The following is a 13,065-nucleotide window of genomic DNA, read 5'->3' on the forward strand; positions in this document are numbered from 1 at the left end:
AATAGGCAGGGGCAGTTTTAGCCCACTCTCTCCACAAGTCAGTCTGGAAAACTTCCCAGACTTCCTGGCTTCTGGAGAGCGCTTCCAGGAAATGAAGCTGCTGCTACTCTTTCACTCTTGCTGAAAGACTCAGACTGATAGCATGCCTTTGAATCCCACTATTAGGCTAAAGGAGACAAACTGCTAGTAGGGAGCCGACGTTAGGAAGGAAATCAGATTCATGCCAACAGAATGCCTCCTAGTAGAGTAAAATATTCATGAGTTTGTGAATATATGGGTGTAATGGAAGATCCAATAATTGGTAGGTCATATACAATAAAAATAAAAATGGGGTCTGCATGCAAGGAAAATTACTCTGTTTTGCTGCATCTTTCTTTTTCAGATTTTTGTCCTTCACCTAAAAGTAATTAAAATGGATTAGTTTAGAAATAAATATGTATTTGATATATGTTATGCTTCTGAATGACGAATCTGTATATTGCCTGGGGGTAACTTTTTCACCATTTTAATGCTTTTAATAAATATTTGCTGTTACTATAATAAATCACCCCTGTAAAAATACATATCCTCCAAAATTTATGTAGCTACTGGCTAAGTAGCCATTTTTCCATTTTATGACTCACTTGCAATACATGTTTTTCATATTATAAACCACAATGTTTCATTTTTGGTTTGCTATGAGCAGGAATAGTATATGGCAAAAACTGAGATAAACAAACTGGAGAAATTTGGAAAAAGGAGGCTTTGTCTAGACTGTCTTGGCTGGTTTCAAAAATTTTATCTTAACCTCATTGTTACATGTTTTTATTTTATTTGCATTTAAAAGTATTGTGATATCAATATTATATCCATATATTTCCTTTTTGAATTTGGTAATATTAACATATAAGATGCATGAATATTTCAACAGTAAAAACATTTCAGCTTTAAATTTTTCCCACATAATTTTATGTTCTACTTCTCCCATATAATTTTGACTGCCTTGTCTCATAGAAGAAATATCTATTTTCGTCTTATTTTCACCAACAATGAGATAAATCACACAAAAAAAGCAGACTATCAGCTGCTTAGAAAATAGAGATCCACTTACAGGTAACCTGAAGGTTGGAGAATTTATGTTGTCCAAAACCATTTTGATGAAATAAGAAGGAAGTTATAGGGGAAACTCTAATTCAGTGATTCACAAATAAGTGTTGGAAGAAATACTGCTTTTACAGGTCCAGAAAAAAGTGTTTCCTATAAGTTTGAAAAAGCTACTTGGTCATGAATATGCTTAGCAACCCACAATACTCATGAATGCAGGGAAGACTCCTAGCAATCCTCAGGAAAGAAAGCTTTCTGACTTTGTTCATCCCAGTATTGGGGCTTCCCAGACCCATGGACAGAGGAGACTGGCAGGCTGCAGTCCATGGGGTCGCGAAAGAGTGGAACATGACTTAATGATTAAACAACAACAGCATGCCAGTATTAACAGCCTGTGGAGCATTACCCTTGGATGAGCTCTTAATCAGGTGGTCCTATAAAAGCTCGAATATCTCACCCTCGTGGCCAGCCTGCCAAAGTATGTCTTCAAGATTCCAATACTTCTGCTTTCTAGGAATTGTCCTTTCTCCCCCCAACCCTGAGTCTTGAATGACACCACCCAAGATAGCCTCATGGCAAGCCCTTCAAGGAGCTAAAGAAGTTCCCGCTATTTGTGAGGTTTACAGTTTAAATCCCAAACTGGAGTCTACCTTGGAGGGTTGGGGGTGAGGAAGAAACTTGACTTGGGTAAGCCTCTGTGATTCTTCATCCTGAAAAACGGAGCAACACTTCCCTGGGGTCCACTTATGGCACAGGCACTCCTGAGGCTAAGAGTTTAGTTTGCTCATCTCTTGACCACACCACTCCAGAGAACATGTACAAAGTAGAAGCAAATGCCTCTAATGTCACTATACAGAGGATTCTATCATAGACAGAGCTTCTGGTCCTGTGGCCCTGCGCTGGGGTGCCAAAGTCAGCAACTATGTCTGGGAGCTGACGTGTCTTGGCTGAAGTCAGCCTCCAAGCTGCTTATGTAGGTCACTGCAGCCTAGAGCAGCTGCAGGCCTCACTCGGGCAGGCAGCTTCCGAGGCTAGCAGACACAGCATTCTGTAAGTACTGCTGCTGGGGATACTGAAAATCACCAAGAAATGCTCAGTTTTCCATTGCTAAGGCCCCCTGCAGAAGAAGCAGGCATACACCACTAACCTCAGCCCTGCACAACAGGAAAAGGTTTGAGGAGCAGCCTGACAGCACCCATAGAGCCAGGGGCCAAGGAAGTCTTGTAGCAAGATGGCCAGTTGGGCAGGCCTGACCCCAACTCTCCACATTTCACGCCTTTCATTTTCACACACCACAGAGCTCCATCTTGACACAGGCAGCCTGACCATTCTTGAAGGAATTCAGGCTGGAGTCCACTGTGGGTAAGCTGAACTCAGTGATATGCCATTGACCTCTCGGCTCGGTCTGGTACCACGGATACATTCCATTCACAGACCAACCCACTGACCTCCACGGCACCTCACACGTTACTCTGTTGTTCCTTGGATTCTCCAGGCCACTAAACTTCACTACTCACACTTCTATGTCTATCCTCACTGAGACTTTCAGATTTGATATATGCTTTCTTCCTTGCTACCACTTTGGTTCCTTTCAGTGGCAATTCCGAATCTCTGCCCTAGCTAATACACATTACCCAAGAAAAACTTCCTCCTCACTCCTAACCCTCAAGGACCCCAGAAGCTCTGATCTGGGACTATTCCCACTTGTCTCACTTTAGCCTTGTGGAACTACTTACATTTCCTATGTAAGTCATGCTCTTGCCTCAGCTTCTTAATATACATTGTCTACTTTCTCAAATGATTCTCCTACTTCTTCACTGGGATAATTTCCCTTCCTCCCAGCCTCAGATCCAGTATCACCTTCTAGGAAGCCTACACCGACTACTTTTAGGAATTATATCCCCCTTGTTGTTGCTTCCATAGTCCACTTCGCACACTTTGATCATGCACTCAGTACACCCAGTGGTCATGGCTTACTTGCCCATCATCACTATAGTCCACAGGACATATATGAATCCATATTAAAAAGCAGAGACATTACTTTTCTGACAAAGGTCCATCTAGTCAAGGCTATGGTTTTTCCAGTAGTCTTGTATGGATGTGAGAGCTGGACTATAAAGAAAGCTGAGCGCTGAAGAATCGATGCTTTTGAACTGTGGTATTGGAGAAGACTCTTGAGAGTCCCTTGGACTGCAAGGGGATCCAACCAGTCCATCCTAAAGGAGATCAGTCCTGGGTGTTCATTGGAAGGACTGATGTTGAAGCTAAAACTCCAATACTTTGGCCACCTGATGCGAAGAGCTGACTCATTTGAAAAGACCCTGATGCTGGGAAAGACTGAGGGCAGGGGAAGGGGACGACAGAGGAAGAGATGGTTAGATGGCATCACCGACTCAATGGACATGAGTTTGGGTGAACTCTGGGAGTTGGTGATGGACAGGGAGGCCTGGCGTGCTGCAGTTCATGGGGTCGCAAAGAGTTGGACATGACTGAGTGACTGAACTGAACTGAGTACCCACACGTGATTTTACATGTCATGTTTTCAGTAAATCTTCATTGCTGCTGCTGCTGCTAAGTCACTTAAGTCGTGTCCGACTCTGTGCGATCCCATAGATGGCAGCCCACCAGGCTCCCCTGTCCCCGGGATTCTCTAGGCAAGAACACTGGAGGGGGTTGCCATTTCCTTCTCCAATGCATGAAAGTGAAAAGTGAAAGTGAAGTCACTGAGTCGGGTCCGACTCTTTGTGACCCCATGGACTGCAGCCTACCAGGCTCCTCCATCCATGGGATTTTCCAGGCAAGAATACTCGAGTGGGGTGCCATTGCCTTCTCCAGTAAATCTTCATTAAGTAAGTGAAAAAGGGTAGAATTACATTTCACTTCCGAAAAGAAAGTTAACCATCTTATAATCTGTAAAAGATATTAAGAAGTAAACCTGAAGGACACCTGGTTCCAGCAATGTGGCAGATGAAGCTAGTGGGAAACCTCTCACCAAAAAAAAAAAAAAAACAAAAAACCCTATAAATTCTATATAAATCAAAATCCAAAAATATAATACCAGACTAAGTTTACAGAACATGAAAGAGGAGGAGGAAGGAAGGGATAAATCTTTCCATGTCAGGAACTAAAAGCCAAGCAGTAAGTGTGTGATTTCATGTCTCAGGAATGGCGATGTTACTGGATCCTGAAATAAGGACTGAGGGCTTGAGTTTTAATAAACAGAATGAAGATGAGACTTGGATGTGCATGAGGTGAGGTCAGGCCTTTGTAGAGCTGCAATGGAGAAGGCACTAGCACCCCACTCCAGTACTCTTGCCTGGAAAATCCCATGGATGGAGGAGCCTGGAAGGCTGCTGTCTATGGGGTCGCTGAGGGTCGGACACGACTGAGCGACTTCACTTTCACTTTTCACTTTTATGCATTGGAGAAGGAAATAGCAACCCACTCCAGTGTTCTTGCCTGGAGAATTCCAGGGACGGGGGAGCCTGCTGGGCTGCAGTCTATGGGGCCACACAGAGTCGGACACGACTGAAATGACTTAGCAGCAGCGGCAGCCAGACCAAAAAGGTAAGAAAGCAGGTCTCCACCAGAGAGTGACCCCTCCTGAGCACAAGCAAAATTCTCTAGAGAAACTGTTGTTTCCCCAAGGCCAGAAGGTATTTCTATTTAAAAAAAAAATTCTTACTGAAGAAAAATTTTCAATTGAATAAAATGTTGAATAGACACAACACAGATCACAATAGACAGAAAAATTAGCAATCCCCCTAAATCTCAAAGAATAATCTTTAAAAAGATCATAAATAATATGTTTAAAATAAAAGTGGTTATTAAAAAGAAATAATTCTATAAAAGGATGTTTTTTAAAAAGTAGAAATTTGGAGGGAAACACCAAATATTATAGAACTCCTAGAAATGATAAATATAATGTTTGAAACTTAAAATACATTTAATAAGTAAAAGAGCATATTAGAGCTGGAGAGAGTTGGTTAACTGGACGACAGATCAGAGGAAATTATTCAGATGTATCAAAAAGAGATAAAGGATAATACAAGAAAGGTAAATGGACATAAAGACTAAAATGAGAAGATTCAAAAGTGTGTTTAGTAGGCATTCTGGAACGAGATTAGAGAAAATGAGGAGGCAATATTTGAAGACATAATGGCTGAAAGTTTTCCAGAATTGAAGAAATTATCCTCGGATTCAAGAATCACAAAGGTCTCCAAGGCTGTGTGTGCACATGCTCAGTTGCTTCAGTGGTGTCCGGCTCTTTGCGACCCTGTGGACTGTAACCCGTCAAGCTCCTCTGTCCATGGGATTCTTCAGGCAAGAATAATGGAGTGGGTTGCCATTTCCTGCTCCAAGGGATCTTCCCGACCAAGCCAAGGGACAAGAACCTCTGCGTGTCTCCTACACTGGCAGGTGGGTTCTTTACCACTAGTGCCACCTGGGAAGCATTTTGATAACAGCTAATAAAATTGAAGCTGTTCATCCCTCATGACGCAGCAGTCCTGGAGAAACGTCTCAACATACGGACATGGACTCAGTTACAAGAGTGTTCACTGAAGCACTGTTCGCAATGTAAAAAATTTGGAAACTAAATTGTCCATCTGTCCAGTAATAGATAAACTGTGGATTCTTTTTTCTTATAATGGAATACCACGAAGAAGTTAAAATAATAAACCATAGGACTATAGCTGTGGGCTTCCTAGGTGGTGCTAGGGGTAAATAATCCACCTGCCGATGCAGGAGATGCAAGAGACGCAAATTAAATTCCTAGGTGGGGAAGAATAGGAAATGGCAATCCTCTCCAATATTCTTGCCTGTAAAATTCCATAGACAGAGGAGCCTGGCAGGCTACATAAAGTCCATGGGACTGTAAAGAGTCAGACATGACTGAGTGTCCAAGCGGTGGCTCAGTGGTAAAGAATCCATTCAGTATCGTTCTCATTACTGGATAGAAGGAAACCCCGATTCCACTGGAAACAGAAATTATTTTTCTGCCATTGAATTTTCATGAGTATTGGGAGACAGTTCTCCATGAATTTCTCTCATTCCTGTACAGATTGGGTCTTCTGGGCAAAGGATATGGTTGAATAGCAAACAACTTTGGCATCTAGAGAAGGTATGTTCCTTTGGAAAGATCTAGAGATGTACTTCTCAGGACATGACACAGGGCACTAAAGAGAAAGCCTTTTCCTTCTGCTCCAGAGACATATGCTTCTCTCTCTCTCTCTCTCTCTGGGCAGATGAGCCAGCATTCTTATAAAAAGATGAGTCTCTTGATTTCAAGGTTCCTCTCCACAATGGAGATATGGCAGACTAACTCATTACCTAGTAAATAAAGTAAAATCTCAGCTTTTTCATAGTTTAACTTAGCAAAGAGCAGGAGAAAAGGCTCTGAATAACAATAATGGACAGTGTCTTTAAACATTATCTCATAATAAATATAGAAATAGTCTGCAAAGAACAGTTCTTATATCAACTCTGTAGAAACTGTGGGTCTAACAATGCAAGGAAAGAGCAAGGCAAAACATTAGATTCAGAAAGATATTTCAGTGGGAATTTAATACAGTTCAGCTATGTTTCTTTTCAATGATCTAAAGATATAGGAATAAGCCTTATAGTGCTTAGAAATCTGATGGTTAACAGAACAGAAACCATTTTTTACTTTCACAAACATCAAGTATTATAAAGGAGCCTTTTATAAATGTTATCTCAGGCAATTCACAGTTGAAATAGCTCATGCTTTCTGAAAATGTCAAAATCTCTGATTAAAGAGAGATTCCTATATATTTTATTTTAACCACTCATCATACATTTTATCATCTTCTCAAAACAATGCATTTTTGTTTGAGGGTTCATCCTTTCCCCACCCTTAAGTGGCATTGTCTGAATGGGGCTGCAACCCCTACTCTAGGAATGAAGCAGTAGTCGATTCCTAGACCAATCAATGCACCCCAGTTCCTTGGTTTAGAGGAAAGTCAATCCCTAAAAGTACACCTCAGGACTTAGCCAGGAATGTTGGATCAAGGACTCTTATTCTTTTCTGTTGTAATTGAACCTGGAAGGATGTAGCCCCTGAGAACAACTGCAAATCATCTTGTGACCGTGAGGAGAAAGTCAGTCTAAGAATGGAGTCAACACAGAGAAATCTGAACCAAGAGATGAGTCAAAGAAAGAAAGAGGATCCTGAAGGTATTGTGTACTATATCCAGCTATGCCTGAAAGCTTCTCAACTCTGGGTTGTTTGACTACAAAAACTAATACATATCCTTTCTGGTTTAACTCTCATTTTAACAAAGGAATGTTTTGAATAATGCCCAGATCGAAAAACTCAGAGTTTGTGTGCCATAAAGTTTAGAAAAAAAGAAACTGGTCTAGAAAAACTTAGAGCTTTTTTGTCCTCAATATAATAGAGTCTCAATAAAACAACACAGAACATGGAATTTGAAACAGACCTGAACATTGACACATCTATCAAAATGAGATTACAGCTAAAGATACTCATTATATCAAACAAAGATTATATTGGAGACATAACAAGGTTATACGGAGAAGGGCACAAAGCACAATCATTTTTAAGGCTTCTTGTAGAATCTCTTATAGGTTTGACATAAATGGTAATTTGCATGCTTACAGGGGACGACAGAGGAGGAGATGGCTGGATGGCATCACTGACTCAATGGACATGCTGCTGCTGCAGCTGCTAAGTCGCTTCAGTCGTGTCTGACTCTGTGCGACCCCATAGATGGCAGCCCACAATGGACATGAGTTTGAGTAGACTCCAGGAGTTGGTGATGGACAGGGAGGCCTGGCGTGCTGTGGTCCATGGGGTCCCAAAGAGTCGGACACAACCGAGCAACTGAAATGAACTGAACTGATTTAGGTTGAACCATTTGAAATCAAAAGTTTCATTTAGTTCAATCGAATAACAAGGGAGAAAAAAGTCTGATTACTTCCTATTTCAGATTTATTTAAACCAGAGAACATACTATACTGAAAAAAAGGCTCATACATTCATTTCTCTTAGCCAACTGTTCGTTTTACATCTAGGACAGTCAAATGTGCTACATTTTCATTTTTCATACTGTGCAGTTTCAGAATATTTCCTACAAAAAGACCCACATCCTGAGCAAATGCAATGTTCACTTACCTGTATGTTGTACAGGGGTTGCCTTGGTGCATTAACTTCCTTGAGCAAACGATGAGATATGGCCCTTAACTCTAAAAGTCTGCATGCAAGCTGAGGCTGCAGAAGTTTGGCAACTGATTTGGAGGATCTGGAAATGCTGTTTAATCCTTGAATTAATGTCCCTCGGTTGATCTTGGCTAAAGCGATAGCCATTCTGATTTTGGATGGTTTTTGCATGGGTTCTCTTTTCTGGAAAAGAAGTCTTTGAAAAGTGACTGATGTGTGATTCTCCAGTGCATTATTTATTTATTAAAAATTTTTTTTAATTTGAAATATAGCTTATGTACAATAGTATGGTAGTCTTGGGTGTGCTCCATAATTTGACATTTGCAAACAGTATGAAACAAACACCACAATAAGTCTAGTAACCATCTGTTCCCATACAAAGTCATTACAATATTGTTGATCATGTTCCTCGTGCTGCATACTGCATCCTCATTGCTTATTATATACCTGGAGATTTGTACCTCTTAATCCCCTTCATTTATTTCACTCACACTGCTCCCTTCCTCCATTCCTCCTGAAACCCCCGCAACCACCCATTTGTTTCCAGGACATTTTAAAAATCTCTAGGCAGAGACAAGTGCCACCTAACTGTACATTGTGCCTGATACTAGGTGTCCAATAATTATCTCCTACCCTCCATACAGCTCACGGATCCCATTCTTGTATTTAAATAATTATATGAATATATGATTTTTTTCCTTAGGATGTGAAAGTGAAAGTCACTCAGTCGTGTCCGATGTTGGGACCCCATGGACTGTAGCCCGCCAGACTCTCTGTCCACTGAATTTTCCAGGCAAAAATAGTGGAGTGGGTTGCCATTTCCAGAATTAACTTATGAGCCTAAAGACAAAAGCTTTTCATTTTGTCTCTGGATTTATTTATCTGTTCTTGCATTTTTTAAAAAGAGCTCTTTCAAAAGTAAATAATTCTTATTCAAATATCATTCAATGTTTGAATTTTTCAAACAATCCTTATTCAAAACTTACAAATATTTTCCCAGCTTACTGTAAAATTTTAAGTGATAAAATATAGCATATATACATAATGCACAATTTACTTGAAAATTTTTTTTACTAGTTAAGGTGCAGACAGAGCAAAGGAATGATGTTAATGAGCCCAGGTTCTTCCGTCTTCCCATATACAGTAAAGTGCTAAATTTGTTAACTTGAGATTTCTGGTTTTCCTTTTTCTTTAATTAAATGAAAAGATCTTTAAATTCTACAGTGCTTACAATTTATGGTATCATATAATCCCATAGTAACTCCTTTTCTATCTGTTAGCCTTATGCTGCCCCTCCCCTTTCCTTCTCCCCACTGGTAACCACTAGTTGCTCCCTATATCTCTGAATCTGGTTCTTTCTTGTTTTATTCACTAGTTTATTATACTTTTTAAGATTTCACATATAAGTGATAAGAACAGCATTTGTCTTTCTCTGTCTGACTTATTTCACTTAGCCAAATGCCCTCCAAGTCCATCTCTGTTACTGCAAATGGCAAAATTTCATTTTTATGGCCAAATAGTATTCCATTGTGTAACACATCTTCTTTATCCATTCATCAGTTGGTGGACACTTAGGTTGCTGCCATATCTTGGCGATTGTAAATAATGCTGCTATGAACACTGAGGTGCAGGCATCTTTTTGAACTAATGTTTTTAACTTTTTGGATGTATACTCAGGAGTTGATTGCTGGGTCATATGGTAGTTCTATTTTTAGTTTTTGAGAAATTGCCATACTGTTTTCCACAGTGGCTGCACCAGTTTACATTCCCAACACCAGCATAGGAGGGTTCCTATTTCTCCACACCTTCAGCGACATTATTTATGTTCTTTTTGGTGACAGCCATCCTGACAGGTGTGAGGTGATATCTCATTGTTGTTTTAATTTGTATTTCCCTGGTGATTAGCAACGATGAACATCTTTTCATGTGCCTGATAGCAATCTGAATTTCCTCTTTAGAAAAATGTCTGTTGAGTTCTTCTGCCAATTTTTAAAGTCAGATTGTTGACTTTTTAAATGTTAAATTTCACAAAATGTTTATATATTATCAATATTATTGGATATTACCCCTTATCAGTCACATCATTTATAAGTATCTTTTCCCATTCCGTAGGTTGTCTTTTCCTTTTATCAATAGTTTCCTTTGCTGTGCAAAAGCTTTTAAGTTTAATTAGGTCCCATTTGTTTATTTTTGCTTTTGTTCCCTTTGCTTTAGGAGATGGATCCAAAAAAATATTGCTGTAAATTATGTCAGCGTGTTCTGCCTATATTTTCCTCTAGGAATTTTATAGTATCCACTCTTGCATTTGGGTATCTAATCCATTTTGAGTTTATTTTTATATATGGTGTTAAAGAACACTAATTTCATTCTTATGTAAGTAGCTGTCCAGTTTTCCTAGCATTGCTTATTGAAGAGACTATCTTTTCTCCACTGTATATTCTTGCCTCCTTTGTCATAGATTAGTTAACCATAAGTGTGTGGGTTTATTTCTAGGCTCTCTATTCTGTTCCATTGACCTATGTGTCTATTTTTGTACCAGGACCATACGGTTTTGGTTATTATAGCTTTGTAATATAGTCTGAAGTCAGAGAGCATTATTCCTCCCATGTGTTCTTCTTTCTCAGGAGTGTTTTGGCTATTTGGGGTCTTTTGTGTTTCCATATAAGTTTTAAAATTATTTGTTCTGGTTCTGTGAAAAAAAAAATTCCATTGGTATTTTGATAGGGATTATGTTGATTCTGTATGTTGCCTTGAGTGGTATGATCATTTTAATAATATTAATTCTTCCAATCCAAGAATATGGTATATCTCTCCATTTGTCTGTGTGTCTTCAATTTCTTTCATTAGTGTCTTATAGTTTTCCAAGTAAAGGTCTTTTACCTCCATGCTGCTGCTGCTGCTACTGCTGCTAAGTCATTTCAGTCGTGTCTGATTCTGTGCGACCCAATGGATGGCAGCCCACCAGGCTCCCCCATCCCTGGGATTCTCTAGGAAAGAACACTGGAGTGGGTTGCCATTTCCTTCTCCAATGCATGAAAGTGAAAAGTGAAAGCAATCCCATGGACTGCAGCCTACCAGGCTCCTCTGTCCATGGGATTTTCCAGGCAAGAGTACTGGAGTGGGGTGCCATTGCCTTCTCTGATAGGTAGGTTTATTCCTAGGTATTTTATCCTTTTTGATGCAATGGTGAATGGGATTGTTTCTTTAACTTCTCTTTCTGATGGTCTATTGTTAGTGTATGGAAATGCAGCAGATTTTTAAATATTAATTTTGTATCCTGCAGCTTTACTGAACTCATTGATGAGCTCAAGTAGTTTTCTGGTAGCATCTTTAGGATTCTCTATGTATAATATCATGTCAACTGCAAACAGTGACAGCTTTACTTCTTCCTTTCCAATTTGGATTCCTTTAATTTTTTTTCTTCTCTGATACCTGTGGCTAGGACTTCCAAAACTATGTTGAATAAAAGTGGTGAGAGTCGATGGACATCCTTGTATATAATGTACAGCATACATACATAATACACACAAAGTATGATTTTAATTTTTAATGTTAAAATATAGTACACATACACTATGCATTGTACAGTTTAAAAGAAAAATAAAACAAAAGCCCTATATACTAAACCCCACTCCAGTACTCTTGCCTGGAAAATCCCATGGGTGGAGGAGCCTGGTGGGCTGCAGTCCACGGGATCGCTAAGAGTCGGACACGACTGAGCAACTTCACTTTCACTTTTCACTTTCATGCATTGGAGAAGGAAATGGCAAGCCACTCCAGTGTTCTTGCCTGGAGAATCCCAGGGACGGGGGAGCCTGGTGGGCTGCTGTCTATGGGGTCACACAGAGTTGGACATGACTGAGGCGACTTAGGAGCAGCAGCAGCTATATACTAAACAAGCTCACAATACTTTCAGTTCTGAAAACCTCAAATCTTCTGTGAACATTCTGACAGAAAACACTTCTGGCATTTCTAAAACACATGACATGTAGCTCTCTGTTCTAGCAGAAAGTGAACCACAGGGAAATTACTTACAATGTGGTTAGACTGCATTCCAGGCAACAGACAAATATAATTTCCATTATTCATTTAAGTAATTTTATGAGCTAGTCTAGCTTTTGACTCATTGGAAAAGACTCTGATGCTGGGAGGGACTGGGGGAAGGAGGAGAAGGGGACGACAGAGGATGAGATGGCTGGATGGCATCACTGACTCAATGGACGTGAGTCTGAGTGAACTCCGGGAGTTGGTGATGGACAGGGAGGCCTGGCGTGCTGCGATTCATGGGGTCGCAAAGAGTCGGACACGACTGAGCGACTGAACTGAACTGATTCTGGCTTTTCAGTATATAACTTGGAGGAAAGAGTTGGTTAATAACAAAAAGAAGCAACTTTGAATCTCATTTATTTGTTGAGTCCAAATATCTAAGTTCAAAATATCTTTTGGATTTTTTGATCTACAATAAACATCATATTTGTTTAAGGGCTAACATGATGTATCTTTATTTTAAATGCCTCAGCTTTTATCCTACAGTCATAATTTTATTAGTGTTGTTTTTGTCATCAAATTTCAGTACTTCTCTTACTCATCAGCATTTGCCATTGGAGATAATCAAAAGCTGTTCTAGCCTGTCAATGAAGATGTATTTCTGCAACATCTGGTATCCTACTGTGGCGTAGTCTATTAACTTTGCTGAAAAGTCCCATTAGCCCACCTGTGGTCTCAGTCCTCCTAGTCTCCAGTAGAGGATGGGCTAAGCTGTGGGCTTCTACAGTTGCTATAAT

At 39.9% G+C, this 13,065-nt stretch overlaps 1 protein-coding gene across 1 annotated transcript in view; it reads right to left on the reverse strand.

The window, feature by feature from the left end:
• Positions 1 to 13,065, reverse strand: part of SPATA9 (spermatogenesis associated 9) — a 29,151-nt gene that overhangs the window by 7,096 nt on the left and 8,990 nt on the right. The window contains exon 3 of the mRNA XM_055565118.1: positions 8,237 to 8,464. Within this exon, the coding sequence (XP_055421093.1) occupies positions 8,237 to 8,464 (228 nt within the window). The remainder of the gene's footprint in view (positions 1 to 8,236; positions 8,465 to 13,065) is intronic.

Source organism: Bubalus kerabau, chromosome 1 (assembly GCF_029407905.1).
Source record: "Bubalus kerabau isolate K-KA32 ecotype Philippines breed swamp buffalo chromosome 1, PCC_UOA_SB_1v2, whole genome shotgun sequence".
Lineage (NCBI taxonomy): Eukaryota > Metazoa > Chordata > Mammalia > Artiodactyla > Bovidae > Bubalus > Bubalus kerabau.